The sequence below is a fragment of the Marmota monax genome, unplaced genomic scaffold, assembly GCF_021218885.2.
Source record: "Marmota monax isolate L192 unplaced genomic scaffold, Marmota_monax_Labrador192_F-V1.1 WCK01_AAM20220418_F8-fsc00040, whole genome shotgun sequence".
Lineage (NCBI taxonomy): Eukaryota > Metazoa > Chordata > Mammalia > Rodentia > Sciuridae > Marmota > Marmota monax.
Window position 1 is genome coordinate 11,597,898 of NW_026692782.1, and position 17,832 is coordinate 11,615,729.

Sequence of the window (17,832 nt, forward strand, 5' to 3'; positions counted from 1 at the left end):
ACTCAAAGTTCACCAGAGAACAGTGAAATTCTAAAGTGTGTGGCACCTATAAATGGGTAGTGGGAATGTAACATGTTCTTTGGGGACCAAAAAGGTGCCAGGCACTCCTCCAGGCTCTGAGAATCAAATAGGTCCCCCAGGCTTGGTCCTCTTGGAGTTTGCAGTGTAATAGGAGGAGAGAGATATATAAAGAGGAAAAAAGACTATTTTGCAAAATGACCTGCTAAGAGGAAGATGCGGGTCTGAATGACTGGGAGAAGTCTCTTTGTGGGAGTGGCCTTCCACATTGACGAGGTTACATCTGAGCTGTTGTAAAGTTGTGGGAAAGAGCCTTCTAGGCAGAGGGAACAGCAAGTGCAAAGGCTTTGGGTCAGAATGACCTTGACGTGTCAGGGACAGAAGGCCTGAATATCTGGAACCTGGTAAGTGAGAGAGGTCCATCGTAAAGCCAGTGGGGTGGCCACACAGGGCAGTAACTTACAGGCCAGGTTGTTTATTCCTTTTTAACTGGGAAGCCAGTGGAGGGATTAAAGCAAAGAAAATGCTGTGATCAGATTTTTACTTTAGGAGAATGAGTTTCATTAAGCTGTAGGCTTTAGATTTGGGCATTTTGTGTATACGTTGTACTTAGAGGAGTGACAGAAGAGGGGTTGATGCTGAGTGCAAGCTGGAAGGCCAGCGAGAGCTTTTGTCTTAACTAACATTCCAACACTTCTTCCACTCATTCCTCATGCTCCCTGGGCTTCACTAGGCAAATTTGGGTATGCTCTTGTTCTCGCAGAGTTTACAGCATGGTGTCTTCAGATTCAGCTGGTACTTCCAAATCTTCTTTGAGGAAGTCTCTAGGAAAGAGGCAACTGTTATTAAAATTTAGACTGTTCACTTGTTGCATACAAGTGGGATTGAAAGCCACCTGAACTGGAGCATGTCTCTATTGTAGGCCGGAATCAGGAGCCCTTGCTATGTGGCGATCTGATTGCCCTTTGGGGTGAGTGTTGCCTGGAAAGAGTAAGCCTTTAAGTCCAGTTAGAATGTTGATCCCTTTTTAATAGGCAAGCAGCAGTTTGTAGGAGGTAGAGGAGGGGAGAAGGGGAAATGCACGCTTTAGTAGTATGCTGTTAGGCAAGACACTTCTTTGCTTAGAGTTAGCCGCCATGCCCATACCTTGAGAGGTTTTTGTTGTTTTTTTGTTGTGTTTTAATCTTTGCCCATGACCCTGATCTGGCACTTAGTGTGATATGAGCCAGACACCTGGTTGCCTTGCTCTGGAATTCATCTGTGTGTGCCCTTGACAGTGTCTCTGCAGAGCTCTGGGCCAGGCAGAGATGGGCAGATCAAGAGGCCCGATGGCCAGGGTCCTCATTCTCTCCTTTGCACCTTTGACAGAGGCTTTGAGAAGACATTCCTGTCCTCCTGCCCTTGACCCTGTGGCCTCCACTGTGCACTCTGGTGAGGTCATGCCTATGGACATACGCATTTGCACTTACACAGGCAGCAAGTACTTATGAAGGTCCTGCCAGCCTCACTGAATTTGGTTGCAGGTGGAGCGGTGGAACCAGAGGCCCCTGGATTGCATTTTTGCCCCTGATGTTATGGCCAGACTGCAGGAGTCCCTGGAACCAACCAAAATAGTTAACTCAAAATCTAAGCCTGTCAGTCTATGTCAGCCTAACTTTGAAACTAGACGCAGGCGCCGGCACAAGGCTGGTACTAGAGGGTAGGATTGGGGTAGACTAGAGATAAACACACAGGACTTCCTGAGGGTCTCCTGGCCCTTCACACCCAGTGGAGAGCCCCTGCAGCTTTCTGACACAGTTCATTGTCAGACTTTCTAGTCCTGGGGGAGGTGTGGGGATAGGAAGGCACGGGAGGAAGCAGAGAGATGGAGCTGAGCCCAGGCAAGAGAGTGAAGGCAGATGAGGGGGAAGGTGGACAGGAGCCTGGGCAGAGGAGCTCAGGTGTGTTGCTGGGGGAGTGGAGGGGGTGGGAGGGGGGCCAGCGGCGCCTGGCAGTGGATCCAGGGATTTTTCTTCTGAAGCGTGGAGTCTTAGGACGCAGGTGCTCTGGTGCGTGGAGAGCCCACAGTGAGGAAGCAGAGGATGTGGGAAGGCCTTTCACATCTGTCATCAGATGATGGCTGCCTGTGACCTTGGCCAGAGAATGTGCTGTGTGGGAGGTTGGGACAGTGGGAGGGAAACTGGAGGAATTATGATTCATAAATATGATTACTCAGTCTCCCCCTGCTGCCACCTCTCTTACCCAATTTGGAAATAGGGTCTTATTGCAATAACCCTCTTTCTCATGAGATGAGGGCTCATTTGTCAATGTGTTGGTAAGACTCAGGGCCATGGAGAAATCCACTCCTGCCTTTCTGCTAGGACCTGGTCATGTGCTGGGGCGCAGTAGCTATGCGGGAGGCTGTGTGCTGGGGGAGGGTCAGGCTTTAGTGTGCATAAGGAGGCCTATGGGAGACCTTGGATCAGGAGGATCTGAAGTGGGGCAGTGCAGGGCAAGCCTGAGGCAGAGTCTTGGTTGCAGGTGGAACAGTGGAACCAGAGGCCCCTGGGTTGCATTTTTGCCCATGGTGTTATGGCCAGATTGCAGGAGTCCCTGGATACATCAGAAGAATTCAGCCAACCTGTCACAGCCCCAGGGTGGGGAGTCATCTTTTCTAACTCTGCTTGTATCCCCTAGATAAATTGTGTCTGAGTTTTCCATTAGAGAAGGGAACAAGCTCCTCTAGGATACAAATAGGAATTTATGTAGCTCTCATGTTATATAGGTGACCTGCTGTTAGGCAGGTCACTTATAAAGTTATAAGAAGCTTTGCTTTGTTCCTTTGTTGCAGTACTGGGGATTGAACCCAGGGGTATTCTACTTCTACGCGACACCTCCATTTCTTTTCTTTTCTTTCTTTCTTTTTTCCTCAACTTGCTAAGTTGCCCAAGTTGCCCTCAAACTGGGGATCCTCCTGCCTCAGTCTCCCAGATAGCTGGGGTTACAATCACACACCACCATGCCTGGCTAAGCTTTGCTGCTCTTTAGGCCAAACTGGCCTCTGCTTCTGCTCTTTTCCTGTCTGTTCACACGCAGCCAATCGGATTTTTTAAAATGCCAGGGGCTGGAGGTGTGGTTCAGTAGTAGAGTACTTGCCTAGTATGCATGAGGCCCTGAGTTGGATCCCCAGCACTGAGAGAGGAAGGTGGGAGAACATATCAGACCATAACTCTGATTAAAATGCACCCTCCCCTTCTAAATGAAGTTTGCAGCCCATTTTTCCCTCCTATGCACATCCTCTGTGTCCTCCCTGGCCACTGTGGATTCTTTTTTTTTTTTTTTTTTCAGAGAGAGAGAAGTTTTTAATATTTATTTTTCAGTTTTCAGTGGACACAACATCTTTATTTTATTTTTATGTCGTGCTGAGGATCGAACCCAGCACCCCGCACATGCCAGGAGAGCACGTTACCACTTGAGCCACATCCCCAGCCCCCCACTGTGGATTCTTAAGTCCTTAGATGTGCCATCTTTACCGAGTCTCCAAATGTAGCAACACCCTGCTGGAATATTCCACCCCATCCCTTCACTGGGCTGACTTTAACATGTCCTGCTGGTCTCAGCTAAAGTAGTGTTTCTTTGGGGGAACCTCCCTGACCTCCAACACCAGATCGATTGCCCTGCTGTGTTCTCCGATGCTTCCTGTGCTCAGCCTGGCACTGCCTATGGTGCTCCTCAGCTTCTTCCCCAGGCACCACACTAAGTAATGGTGGTTTACTCTCAGTGTCCAGGCCTGTTCCTACGGATAATTACAGTCCAGCATACTAAAGGTAAAGCATCAAAAACCCCGTTTTCTAGCGCGGAAGCATAGTTCAGTGGTAGAGCGCTTGCTTACCATGCACAAGAGCCCGGGTAACAGCCTCAGTACTGCTAATACAAGGAGACAAACAAACAAAACCCCTGTGTGTTCCACATATCCTTGTACTAAAGTCCCCAGTGTGATTCACTTCTGCCAGTTAGATGTGCTTGGTCCAGGCTTACGTGTGTACAGTCCTGTGAGAAGAGGCAGGGTCTCTTCTACCTCGGGATGGGCCCTGGGCCTTTGTTTTGCTGGTGTGGATCCTGGCAGGAGCAGCATAATTCTGGAGCAGGCAGCTTCCTTATGCTGTGGCCACTTGACCGTGGCATGGCAGAGGCAGTGGCTTCCTGGCAGCTTAGTTCTGTAGCATGATCTTGGGAATAGCCCCTGGGAGCTCAGCCTAAAGTTTTTCTTCAGCCTACTGTTTAATATCCTGTACAGAATCCCTTTCTGATTGATTATATTGCCCAGCTGAACAGAATTACACATTGCCCTTGTCATCATCATACTGGCAAAATACTGGCCAAAGGTTTGCTCTCCCTACTGCGTGAGGGCAGGTAGCTGTTGTATGTATCCTTTGCATTCCGGTGTCTACATAATTCCTGGTAATTACTGTTAGAAACCAGCAGGCAGTGAATTTTTGTTGAATGAATGAACTCTTGGACTGAGTTTTAAGTCTGGTGGGTGTGAGTTCAGCTAATATACATGAACTTCAGGGCAGTGGGCTTGTTTAGAGATGAAGAGGCAAGAGATGGTGGGGGCTTTGACCTCAGGTGATCTGGGGCAGCCTTGGCCTGTGGGCATCCTGGATGGACTGTCTGTGGAACTAAAATGGGATTTTGAGAAGAAACTAGATTCTTTACTTCTGCTCATGGGTGAGGTCTGCATAAGTTGCAAGCCTCTGCAGCCCAGAAGGCCTGTTTTAGTGTTTGCAGCTAATCACAACAGGGGTTCCTGCTGGTGCTACGTGGTAAAGCTGGAGAGTGGCGTGTTGCAGCTCTTAATGGTGGGCTCTGCCCTCCAGGGTTGCAGCAGACCCCAGGAGCTCACTGCCTATTTCTTCTTTCTGGATTGTTGTCTTGTGAATTTAAAGAATGAAATCCATAGATGAGAAAGAGTGAGGTAAAAGAGTAGTATTTATTCAAACGGGAAGGAAAGAGGGGGACTTGTAGGGTTGCCTCTTGAATGTGCTAGTCTAGGCATTTATGTAGCTCTGGGGCCAATACTGTTGGTCCAAATTTATGCTAATCGGGTTTTGGAAAGGTACCAAGCCTGCAATCTCCATTTATCGGCCCCTCTTCCATTTTCTCACCCTCAGTGGACTGGGCCAGTCCTGCAGGGCAACAGGTCCTGTCTCGCCCTGCCTCAGGCCCATGCCAGCACGGTGGGCCCTGTGAGGCTGCAGCCCGTGCTCACTGCCAGCGATCCAGGCTTCCTGGGCCTTCTGCTGGCTTCTAGGTGAGAATTAGTGGGCTTGACTGCAGCTCGGGGTCCAGGGAGCCATATTACTGGGACAAAGGCTTGGGTTCAGAAGGAGGTGTTGAGCTGCCTGTTGATCAGGGGCGATGTGGAAGTCAAAGTCAGAAGGGAGGTTGAACTTTTCAACTTCCAGCAGAAATACTGCTTCCAGCCCCTTGTGTGCCCAGCACTGTACCAGGCCTGTACTTGCCGGGGCGGTGGGTGGCGGGTGGGGGTGAGGTGAGGATAGGAGTAGTAGGCAAGAACACTTTGCCTTTAAGAAACAAAAATCTAATTAGGAAGGTTTCCTGGAAAACAAGGTAATTAGGCAATCAGAGTAGCTGGAGAAAAGTGCTGAAAGAGTAGTCCAAAAGAGCTTCCTGGAAGAGGAGGGAATTGAGATGACCTCTGAGAAAAAGCATTTGGGACTTGGTGAGGGCATTGCCCCAGAGGATGGGGGCCTGAAGTGTTGTGCTATGTGTCCTGTGAGCTTGATCACTGCAGTTTCTCTGTGGTGGAGACACATGGGGTTAGTGTCAGGTCCCACATTTGATGCCAGGTCTGTCTGACCTCATACTGTCTGACTTGGCCTCTAGATCATGCTTTTTATTTATTTGACCCTGATTGACAAAAGCTGGGGAATTTTGCTTCAAGTTGGTGACGTAATTGGTGGACATGAGCACCACGTTTGCTAATCCACCTGCTGGATCCTGGGGTCTGACACATGGGAGTGAACTGAGAGGGACAGCAGATCAGACTTTGGCAATCCCAGACATTTGTCTGGGAAATGTTTATGGGTGAATGGTGGGATTGGAGGTGACTCTGGCCCTGGCCTTGGGTGGGGAGTGCTGTCAGGCTCCCGGGGCCCTCCCTGCCCATTGCTTCCTGACTCAGTTAGTTCTGGAAGTCCTCTTTGCTCTGTCAGGCCCAGCCCAGCAGCAGGGCTGGAGCTGGGAATGTACTTCTTCCTAGTCTTCCTGGCTCTGGCCTCTGGGCCTGCCTGTCATTAAACTCACTCAGAGCTCAGCGTGGGGCTAAATAAGCCTTCCCTGGTTTGTCTCCTGTCTGTGCTGGCTGCCCTGGGCGCTGACCACCAGTCTCTGGCCTCATAACCTCCTCCCTCAGGCGCTTTCACACACACACAAGGGAGCTCAGTAAATATTGGTTGATGATGAGCAGCAGCCTGCTGGTTCTAATTTTGTTCCCTGCTTCTGGGTCACCACTGTTTTTATTTAAAGTTTTCCCATCTTGCCCCTCCCAGCAGTTTGAGGTTTCATGGGGAGACTAAATGGGCCACTGCCTCTCGGTGCCCCCCGCCCCCTCCTGCATCATCTGTGGAAATCTCCCACCCTGGGTGGCCTTTGGCTATGCCAAAGCTGGAGGCTAAGGTTCTGGAAGACAAGAACATCCTTTTAGGGGTATGTAGGAGAACGATTAGGTGGGAGGGCAGAAGAAAGCAAAAGAATAGACCTATTGAAGGCCTTGGCCACTCGGGCAAGGCTTGGTTTTCAGGCTGCAATATTTGCTGTCCACATAGTGAAACTTTCAGCCTACAGTGCTGGTCCAAGAGGGAGTGGCTTTTTCTCCAGTGTTCACTGGGTAGTGGAGGGGGGCATGGGACGTATATTTTTTTCTCAAAGCTCTTTGAACCCCATAGGGGTCTCTAGGTTGGTATTTACTTGAATACCAACCTTCTAGACTGCTGGTTTTCTAATTCCAAATACAGGGACTTAGATGACTGTATCAGTGTAGTTTAACCTTGACCGTGAATATCGAGAATATTCCAATTAAGGATTTACAGGGCACTTACTGGGCAGTTTTTGTAGTCAGACGTATCAGTGACGGCTTCTATGGGTTCTAGATTTTGTATTATACTTAGAAAGTTCTTCCCAACTCCTTGATTATGGCCATGCTCACTGCCAATTGGAGCACATCAATAGGTTGAAGTGTAAAAAAAAAAAAAAACCTCTCAGACTTGCCACTCAGAAATAGTCGTCATCAATATTAGTGAATGTTATCCCAGGTATTTTTGCAGGCATAACCACAGACAAATAGACATAGAAAAATAGAAATAAGTACTTATCTGAAAAAGTTGTAAAATTTCTCTGAAAGCAACTGAAGAAAAAGAAACTGCAATAAAACCAAAGGAATTATTAAGCCTTAAAGAAGAGATCATTTCCTCCCCAGAGAAGTAAATAGTTTGAGTCGTACATAATTACTTGTTTTCATTTTAGACAGTACCTGTTGACTCTGCTATGAAAAATGAGAACATTGGAATCCTCACATTTGTTCTCATCTCCTTTTTTCCATGTCTTGATTGTGTTAATTGTATTATTAAGTTTTTCATTTTTTTAAACATGTAGACTGTGTTCTGTAACTATTGTGCCTATAATGACTTTTTATTATTTTTTGTGCAGAGGGGGCTCAATGCTGACTCTCAGTCATCCTCTTGCTAGGGTTTTTGCATTCCTGAGTGCTTTATTATTTCTGTATTACTTAGTTGCATTTCATTGTTAGATCATTTTCCTCCCTGGAAGGGGACTATATTCTCTGATATCTTTCATCCTTGAGAATTTCTGCCTGTTTTCTTCACCAAATTCATGTGAGATCTTGGCCAGGGCTAATCTTCTTGATTTATGTTTTCTTTGTCTCAGAATTGTGTGGACACTTTTGCATTCTTTTCTGATGCCAAATGTTGTTATGGGAGGATGAGGATAGTATTAATTTTCTTCTGCATATAGAAGAAGCTTTAGCATCTCGTAATTTTTACAATGAATTATTTGGGCAAAAAAGAATCTGGCTGATGATGTAGCTGCAGTGCGTGCTTACCATGCTCCAGGTCTTGTGTTTGATCCCCAGTAAACACCCCACCTTCCAAAATAAAGAATTTCTTGCGCATGCCTCAGCTCGAACATCTGAGAAGTACAGGTGCATTATTTCAGTCCTCAGATTCGGTTTTTCTTTTTCCTCGTGGTATTTATCTTTGGACATTCTATTCTTAGGTCAGCTGTGCTCATGGGTTATCTCAAACTTTCTGTTTATATTACTGGCAGAATTTGGTTGCCTATCCATGATGGTGTATTAGTTTTTCAGTGATCTTTGTTCCTCTTGGTAGTGAGCCCACACCTCCTTGGGTCTCCTGTGGTCTCTTTGTGGCCTTGCCTGGTGGGATCGCTGTTCCAGCAGTTAGTCTAGCTGGGCGGCTGCTTTCCCTGGGGCCACTTGTCACTGTCCCCGGCGTTGTGCCTGTTGGCCTGCCCTTAGTTTTTCTTCCATCCTGTCATGGCGGCTGCTGTTCTGCTCAGATGTTCTCTCAGCCCTAAAATAAGAAAGTGACTTTCCTCCCACCAGGTTGCCCAGGCTGCCAGGCTGGGTGGGTGAGATGTGCCCCTGTGGACGGAGGCAGGGAGCAGGGAGAGGAGGCGGGCATGGAGCTGTCCTCCGCTTCAGGATTTCAGGAGTGGTCTCTGGAGTGTGGTTCCGCCCACTGGATTGGAAGGTGTACTCCCTTTCCATTGGAAGGGGAGCGAGGAATATTCCCTGGAATTGGCCACTTTCCCCAGTGCAGTCTCTCCATGGAGCCCTCAGGAGAGCCAGCCAGAGGTCAGCTTCACCTCCCTGCTGCCCAGTAGCTCTTCCCACCACTCCTCAATTGAAGGTGACAAAGAATGGGTGATGGTTGGCCTCTTGCCAGATTTGGGGACCTTGGTGAGGATTTTCATAGTTCTCTTGTGATCTGGGCCAGAGGTAGGAGAGGAACAGTGCACAGTGCCAATTTCATTCCTTCTTCTACCCATGGCTTTGATTTTTTTTTTTTTTTTTCCTTTTTCTTTTTGGTACTAGGGATTGAACCCAGGGGTGCTTTACTGAGCCACATCCCAAGCCCTTTTTTATATTTTATTTTGAGACAGGTTCTCATTAACTTGCTTAGGGCCTCACTAACTTTCTGAGGCTGGCTTTGAACTCATGATCCTACCTCAGCCTCCTGAGCCACTGGGGTTATAGGCATGCACCACCACACCTGGCTGCCCATGGCTTTGGAGTTAATATGTCTGATTAGGCCTATTTCCTTATTTTTGGATACTATTAATTCTTTTTGCTATTTAAATATATATATATATATATATATATATATATATATATATATATATATATAGATTGATTATTATCAGGAGGGGAAAATTTCATATATATATATATATATATATATATATAGATTTCATATATATATAGATTGATTGATTATTATCAGGAGAAGGAGATTGTGCAGCCGTTTCAATTTCCCATCTAAATCTATGCGGTGCTTCCACATACTTTCTCTTTTATTTATAATTTTAAAAAAAAAAAATTTGTTACTAGGGATTGAACCCTGGGACACCTAAACCTGAGTCACATCTCCAGACCTTTTTTATTTTGAGACAGGATCTCCCTAAGTTGCTGAGGCTAGCCTCAAACTTGGTGATCCTCCTGCCCCAGCCTTTCAGGTCTCTGGGATTATAGGTAGTCACCACCATGCCCAGCAAAAAGAGACTTATTTAGCTCACAGTTCTGAGGGTTTAAGGGTATGTTGCCAGTGAGCTTAGCTCTGCTGAGGATCTCATGATGGAAAGCATCATGGTGGGAACTCGAGCATGTGACAGAGGTCACACGGTGAGATGGGAAGCAAGAGTGAGGACCTCTCATTGGGCCTAGCTCTTAAAGGTCCCCACCCCTCTTCATATTGCCACATTGGGAGCCACGCTTGACTCTCTGGAGGACATGCACAGAACATCCAAACCATAGCCATTTCCCTCTTTCAAAACTAAGGAAACGGGCTGGGGCTGGGGCTGGGGCTCATTGGTAGAGCACTTGCCTGGCATGTGTGAGGCACTGGGTTTGATCCTCAGCACCACATAAGAATAAAAAGAAAACAAAAGTATTGTGTACATCGGAACAACTAAAAAAAATTAAAAAAAAAAAAAACTAAGGATACAGGATAAATAGGATTAATAGGGTTGATGACTTGCTGGAACACAAGTTCAGTGGACCAGACTTGAACACTCAAGTCCACACAAGCCTGTGTTTTGATTATGACCCATCACGTGAAGGCAGGTGTGAAATTTTCCCCTTGTGGTATCATGTCATTCACTCATCGTTTCAGATTTTTTATTTTTTTATTAGGGACACTCAGCTCGAACTGGGTTTTATGATTCCTTGAGCCTCCACTGTCTACCCCAGGCCTGGTTTGTCTTTTTTATCTACAAGTTTCTCGCGTTTTTTTCTGCACTTCTCGGGGGCTCAGAAATGTCACCCAGAGCCATTTGCTTTTGTATTGCTTACTAATGGTTAACCTTTTGACTAGTAGGTGACAGACTAGGAAGGGGGTACTGGAGAAAGCCCAGTCTACTTTAAGACTCTTGCAGGAAATGAGCTGTTGCCTGGGAGAGAACCCCAAGAGGTGGTGGGAACTACTCTGTCATTGCTGGCTGGGTCCTTGATGCCCCTAACCCTGGTGGCTGTGCTGAGTCCACAGGAACCTCAGAGTCACCTCCTCTCTTTCCTTGTACATATGAGAACAGAAGTTTCCTTTTACGCCCTCTGAAGTTCAGATGACTAGAAGACTGTCGAGGGGAAAGCTTAAGATGGTTTGCCGAGGCCAGTCAGTAGTGGGACCAGGGGCTTAGGGGAATGGGATTCCTAGCAATATGGCTTCTTCTGCCCACATCCCTACCTCCTCACCCACCTCCTCACCCACCTCCACCGCTGTGCGCTTTCCTTGATTTGGACTTTCAACCTTTTCTTAGTTTTAAGTAAGGTGTTTTGTAAAACCCCACTTCACACTGCCCTCAAACTGACCTGAGCCCGCGGCTGACTGAGACCCCAACTTCAGAGCTGTCCCCTGGCAGGGGACTGTGCTCCCACATGCCGAGCCTTTAAGGAGCACACGCTGGGCATTATGGGGAATCATTACTAGCATACATCTTGGCCTCAGAAACAGTCTTGCCTTCACCAAATTTAGCTCTGGAGCACTTTGTCTTTTTCCTGTTTGGGGTCTGTACTCAGAGGAATCATGGTGGAATTGAGTGCCTTCTGGCTACTCAGGCCCTTCAAGTTTCCATGGCCTGTTCTACTTACCTCTCGGTGCTCAGCTTCTCAACTCAGCAACATGGTAAGTCACTACTTTGTTGTCTCAAGGAGAAGTCAAAGTTGTCCCCCCTCTAGTGGGGAGGTGGGCCTGGACAGAATGAATAGGAAACTTAGCAATAAATGGTGTCTGTGAGCAGAACTGCCCCTTGAGGGCTAGATGCTTCTGGGCCCAGTGAAAGGGTGGGAATAGGCAGGATTCTAATTTAGGAGCCTCTGGGATGATAAAGAAACTTGTGCTCCTTAGAGGGTTCCAGAACAATAGTCTTCCCCACTTTCTCCTTTGCCCGCACCTTGGAGACAGGCCTGAGGCACTAGAACAGTTAACTTCTCTGACCCTGAGCTGAGCTGGCTTCTCTTGAGTAGGAAGGCCTGGGGGTCGGGCCAGCCTGCACTCCAGCTTTTGTGTCTTTCCCCTCTGTGCAGCTCTTGGCTGGCTTTCTTTCTTGAGGGCATATTAGCTCAGGTCCCTGGGGGCCTGGAGTGGCTCCCCTCAGGCCAAAACCCCTGCCTAGCCTTGCTCTCACTCTCCCAGGTTCAGTAAGAACTGTGTATCTTCTTCCCCTCTTTTTTCTTTCCTTCAAAGAATCTTTTATAAACTTTGGTTGTTGCTACTGCTAAGAATAACATGTAGTTGAAAGGCGGGGAATCTCCGCCGATGCAGAAAGCTCCCCTTTCATGACTGCCAAAAGAACAAGGTCACTTGAATTTGGAGTGTCTTCAGCAGCTCGGGGATCTCTGGAACAGGATTCCTTTCTGCCCCTAGTGACTCTCCACTGATTCTTCAAGGGGATGACTTCAGCTCTCAAGTGCTGGGCTGGGCAGCAGGGCTGAGTTTACTGGATCTGCCCACCTTTAGGGACTGGCCTAGACTACAGAGCCCAGTTGGTCTCATGGCCATCACAGAAGCCTGAAGCTCAGTTACCAGAGGCAAGAACAGGTTTTCTGGCCAGGAGAGAATAGGTCACCTGGGAGACGCACAGGTGGCGCCATCACTTATCTGATTGCACAGCCAGAAGCTGCCTCTTGCCTACCCTCCAGGCTTTCTGTCTAGTAGCCACATAAGGGGCTCCTGGGCCAGTAGAGAGCAAATGCTTTGTAAGCATACCTCTAGGGAATGCCCATCCAGGTGAAGATTCTAAAATTGTCCCTTGTTCTCCCTTGAAATGTTTTTGTTTCTTCAGAGTGTTTATCTGCAACTACATGTTGCAGATGAATTTGGGAAATATATTTGAAGTGGAAACAATCATTTTTGTTGTTGTTGTTGTTGTTGTTGTGTTCTGTGATTCCACAGCAGGAACCCAGTAATTCAGTCTGGCTTCTAAGGCATCCCTGGGTATCCCCCTCCTAGCTCTTCAGGGCATCCTAAGCCAGGATCTAGAATGCTTACTGGAGCTGATGGAAATTGATTAATATCTGCTGTGCACAGTGGTACACACCTGTAATCCCAGAGACTTGGAAGGCTGAGGCAGGAGGATCGAAAGTTCAAGATCAGCCTCTGCAACTTAGCAAGGTCCTAAGCAACTTAGTAGGACCCTGTCTCAAAATAAAAAGTAAAAAGTGCTTGGGGGTGTGGCTCAGTGGTGGTACCTCTGGGTTCAGTCCCCAGGACAGGGTAGGAAGAGAGAAGGATGATGAAAGGAAGGGAGGAGGAAATTGGCAAAGATGTGAGTTGTGCAGGATTTTGTGGCTCTCCAGGTCCTGCATTTTGTCTTCATGCTGAGAGCACACTGGTTAAGTGTCTTTCAGACCTGGCTTTGATTCATGAGAAAGTCAACGTCTGGCTTTGCTGGCTATGGATCACACTTCCTAGTCTCTGGATTCCAGTTTCCTTATCTATTAAGTGGATAAGTTTCCCAGCTTCTTTTAAAGGAATCAGTGAATGTCAGGTACTTAGCAAGGTCTGCCCTTGGTCCATGCCAGATGCTGGGCATCATCTCTCCACCTCTTTTCCTAAATCCATGCACACCTCCACTCTCTGTGTTAATAGCAGAACACGTGCCCAGGATGGTTCACAGCTGCTTGGCTGAATGACTGCTTTCTTTGAACAATGAGTTTCAGTCATTTTGACCTAAGACCCACTCCCCTCCCATTACCCTGCTCACATAATTTAACTTTTGGTTCTGGATGGAGATTCAAGTTGTGAGTCTCAAAGTAACACTTTCAGAAACCATCATTTTTGCTGATCCATCCATTTCTGTATATTCTACCTAAGAGTAGCACTTCATGTGTCTAGGTTCTGTGTGTATCCTGCGTGTAGAACCCAAAGCCTGAATGAACCTGGGTACCCTTGCATTGTAAGACTTATGTAATGTGTGTGCTACAGGCCTGGAGTTGTGATAGTTGCCACTGAAAGTAAAGTTAGCCACCAGGTATTCCTCACAGTTATGTTAGTGGCTTCATGTTCAGGCTGAGTCAAAATTGGAAGAAACCTGCTAATTATGTCTTAGAATAATTATAGCCAGGGGCTGGGGTTGTGGCACAGTGGTAGAGTGCTCGCCTAACATGCATGAGACACTGGGTTCAGTCCTCAGCAGCACATAAAAATAAAGATATTGTGTCCACTTAAAACTAAAAGATAATTTATTTTATTTTTTCATTGTTGATAGACCTTTATTTTATATATGTATTTATATGTGGTGCTGAGACTTGAACCCAGTGCCTCACTCATGCCAGGCAAGTGCACTACTGCTGAGCCCCAGCCCCAGCCCCGAAAAGATAAATATTTTTAAAAAAATCATTAAAGCCAGATTTTGAGTGCTTTAGTTCAAGCACTTGGCAAGGGCCTTGCCAGAGCTTGGGCATTCAGTCTTCACAATAATCCAATTAGGTGGGTACCAATTTTACAGATGAGAAAGGTGAGATATGGGGAGATTGAGTAACTTGCCCAAGGCAGCTTCTTTTTTAAGCATCATTATGAATCAATTCAAGCCATGTTTATGTGGCACTAGGGCCCTTGTGAACTGCACTGCTACCCTGGGTCATTCTGTGTTAAATAACATTCTGGGTTAAATAACTTACCCAAAGTCACATTGCTCTCCGGCCGGGGTTCAGGCAACCTGTTCTGAGCCACTCAGATCCTGTTCTTCTGTCGTAAGCTAAGACCCAGAGGTGGAGCAGCAGCACACTGGGAGGCATTTGGTGCTGGAGCCCTGGGATCCTGAGGAGGAAACCACTGTAGTGGTTGAACTCTTCCTGGTCTGGAGCAAGGAGGCTCATTTCCCACTCCGGATATTTGCTTATGTCACTAATTAAATTACAACCCTACTAAGGAAAATGATTAACAAAAGAAAGATTACAGTTAGCACTGATACCTTAAGCTGTTGTTTTTCTGTGTTCTTTTCAGTTCCTAACTTTGCTACGTAATTCTTTATTTACCTAATGTTATATCCATTTCAAATGGATATGATTTTTTTTATATCTGCATAATATTCCATGAAATTGATATAATTTATTTGATTACAATACATCTTCTTGTGTATGACCTTTTAATTAATTAATTTATTTATTTTGGTGCCAGGGCTTGAACCCAGAGGTGCTCTACCTCTGAGTTACATCCCCAGCCCCTTTTATTTTTTTTATTTTGAGATAGGATCTCACTGAGTTGCTTAGGGGGGTCTCACTAAGGTTCTAAGGTTGGACTTGATCTTGTGATCTTCCTGTCTCAGCCTCCCGAATCACTAGGATTACAGGCATGTACCACTGTGCCTGGTTTATTTTTTAATTATCTTGATTCAGGTAAATTCTAGAAGTAGAATGATTCATTTGAAGGGCTTAAATATTTTTTATTTTCATAAATTTTTTAAAAATATATTTTTAAGTTGTTGATAGACATTTATTTTATTTATTTTTATGTGGTGCTGAGAATCAAACCCAGTGCTTCACACATGCTAGGCAAGTACTCTACCACTGAGCTACAACCCCAGCCCTGTCATAACTTTTTTAAGAGTCCCATCTTATTTCTGCTGCTATTCAGCTTCATGAACATACGGTTGTTTTTATTGTGTGATTTTTTAAAATTTTTATGCTACTGTTAAATTATTTCATTTCACTTCAGTTTTATTTATTTGTGGCCCTGTAGTTCAAGCGCAGCTATGCAAGCTCTCTACCACTGTACTGTATCCTCCGCCCTAAAGTGTTCTGTGTTAAAAGTCTATTTTGCCATTTTAATAAGTAGGAAGATAGCACCAGTCAAGTTCTTAATTTGTATTCTCAATGTCCTGGAGAAACTGGGCTTTTAATTTTTTTTTTTCATCCTTGATGGTGTATATTTTTGCTAGTCTTGTGTTTTTTTCCCTTTTAGGTATAATATTTATATTTAAAGAATTTTGTTTTGGAGGATTTTAAATTTAACAATCTTGGTGCAGTGGCTCATGCCTGTAATCCCAGTGACTCTGGGGGCTGAGGCAGGAGGATTGCAAATTCAAGGCCAGCCTCACCGGTCTCAAAATAAAAAGGGTTAGGGGTATAACTCTGGTAGAGCATTCCTGGGTTCAAATTCCCAGCACCACAAACACAAAAACAAACCAAATCATAACACAGAAGCAGATAGAAGATCCTAATGAGCTCCTACGATGTCCCAGTCTGTCTCATTCATGCTCTGCCACCACCCCACACTCACCTACTTTATTATTTTGAAGCAGATTCCAGGCGAGAAGTCATTTAATCAATGATTATTTTAGTATCTCTAAAAGATAAGGTCTTTTAAAATCATAGCCACAATTTATTTTAATTAATTACTTAATTTTTTTTTTTTTGCTGGGTGGAGCCCAGGCTCCATACATGCTATAGCACTTACTCTACCACTGAGCTACAGCCCTATGCCCTGTTTTTAATTTTTAAATTTAATTTAGCCAACCCTGTTGAATTTTCTTAATTTTTCTTAATTTTCATGTATTTCTTTTTCTTAATTTTCATGTATTTCTTTTAAAAGCAGCGTCTCTCAAATGTTGGACAAAGGGAGTGGAAAAGGGCTGAAGTCAGACTTTGATGTTGATGTTGATCGGATGCAGGGGCTGGGGGAGAGACCAGACCCTTCATGCTTGGTGTGGGGTTGGTGGGTGCGGATGCAGGGGCTGGGGGAGAGACCAGACCCTTCATGCTTGGTGTGGGGTTGGTGGGTGCGGGGCTGCTGGGAGGGAGGGAGTGGGGAGGTCTGGCCTTCACCTGGCTCTGTGCTCTGGTAGGTGTACCTGGTCACCATGAAGCTGCCGAGCCCAGCCCTCCCCAGCTGCTTCCTACTGACCCTGCTGAACATATGGAGAGCTGCTCCCGAGGCCCACGCCTCCTCCATGGACATGCAGGCCGTCAGCGCCACCTCTTTCCTGGAGAACCTCATGCATCGCTACGGTGAGGGTGGCAGCCTCACCCTGCAGCAGCTGAAGAAGCTGCTCATCCACCTGAATGTGGGAGTAGACCGGAATAACTCCACACAGCCTGGCCAGGGACACAGGAACCTCTCCACGGTGAGGCTCCCCGCCTCTCTGGGCCACTACCATCTGTGGCCTCTGGGGCTCTGTCTGGTTAAGTGTAGGGTGGCTGAGCAGCCTGATTAAGACGGGTTCAGGTAGGTCTTGGTGACCGAGCAGGCAGGCCAGTTCTCTTCACCTGCTGTGTGGATCAGCACAGCCTGCATCCCCAGCAGGGCTTCCTCGATATAGGGTGCTTTGAAGCCCTTACACAGGGCAGCCAGGATGTAGGGTTCTCAGCACCCCCAGACTGTTCTTTGGAACTGCACTTGGATGGTCTGGCACTGCTGATAAGCCGAGGCTCCCAGGACAGCATTTCCATTAGAGTTCACAGTTTCCAAAGCCTATGTACACTCTACCAGGTGAGTTTCTCAGTCCTTTAGGGGCAGGGGGAATTATCTTATTTTAAAGGAGAGAATTCTGGTCCCACATGAGTTCCTGGAGGGACCTGGACTAGAACTTGGAGAAGCGAGGTCTTTGGGCTCTTGGTTCTGCGTCCTTTCTTCCTATCAGCTTGGCTAATCAGAGTCTGAGGCTATTTGTGGCAGCCGAATCTAAGCCAGCAGGGTCTTTATATATATCTGTTCTGTTCCCTGTGCTGAGTCCTGTGGGAAAGAGAGCAGGAGTCACATTTAAGGAGTGTGCTGCCGACACAGGGAGCTGGATGAGAGTGACATCATGTTCTGTGGGCAGGAGAGTAATCGTGGGGTTCAGAAAGGAGATGGGGTGATGAGTGTGCTGGAATAGCAAAGGCGGGTTCAGGCCTGAGGTGTGGAGTGAGAGGGGACGAAGAGGACCATGTGACCTGGGTTCAGAGTGTGGTCGATGTCTGAGTCAGTGAGGAGGCTGAATGTGCCGTGGGACAGCCTGAGCCTGAAGGCCTGCCACGTGGGTCTCAGGGCCTGCCAGGCAGCAGCAGTGTCCTGGGGT

At 46.7% G+C, this 17,832-nt stretch overlaps 1 protein-coding gene and 1 long non-coding RNA gene across 3 annotated transcripts in view; one reads left to right on the top strand and one right to left on the bottom strand.

Annotated features, from left to right (window-relative positions):
• The window catches only part of Slc39a14 (solute carrier family 39 member 14), a 46,949-nt gene that overhangs the window by 15,186 nt on the left and 13,931 nt on the right, over positions 1 to 17,832 (top strand). For both annotated transcript variants that reach the window (XM_046447677.2, XM_046447678.2), the window contains exon 2: positions 16,621 to 16,899. In XM_046447677.2, coding sequence (XP_046303633.1) covers positions 16,636 to 16,899 — 264 coding nt within the window. In that variant the 5' untranslated portion in view covers positions 16,621 to 16,635. The remainder of the gene's footprint in view (positions 1 to 16,620; positions 16,900 to 17,832) is intronic.
• Positions 474 to 14,668, bottom strand: LOC124094750 (uncharacterized). Its single transcript, XR_006852322.2, has 2 exons — positions 14,456 to 14,668; positions 474 to 842 (listed from the first exon to the last, which is right to left on the bottom strand). It is a non-coding gene; the product is annotated as an uncharacterized LOC124094750 (long non-coding RNA).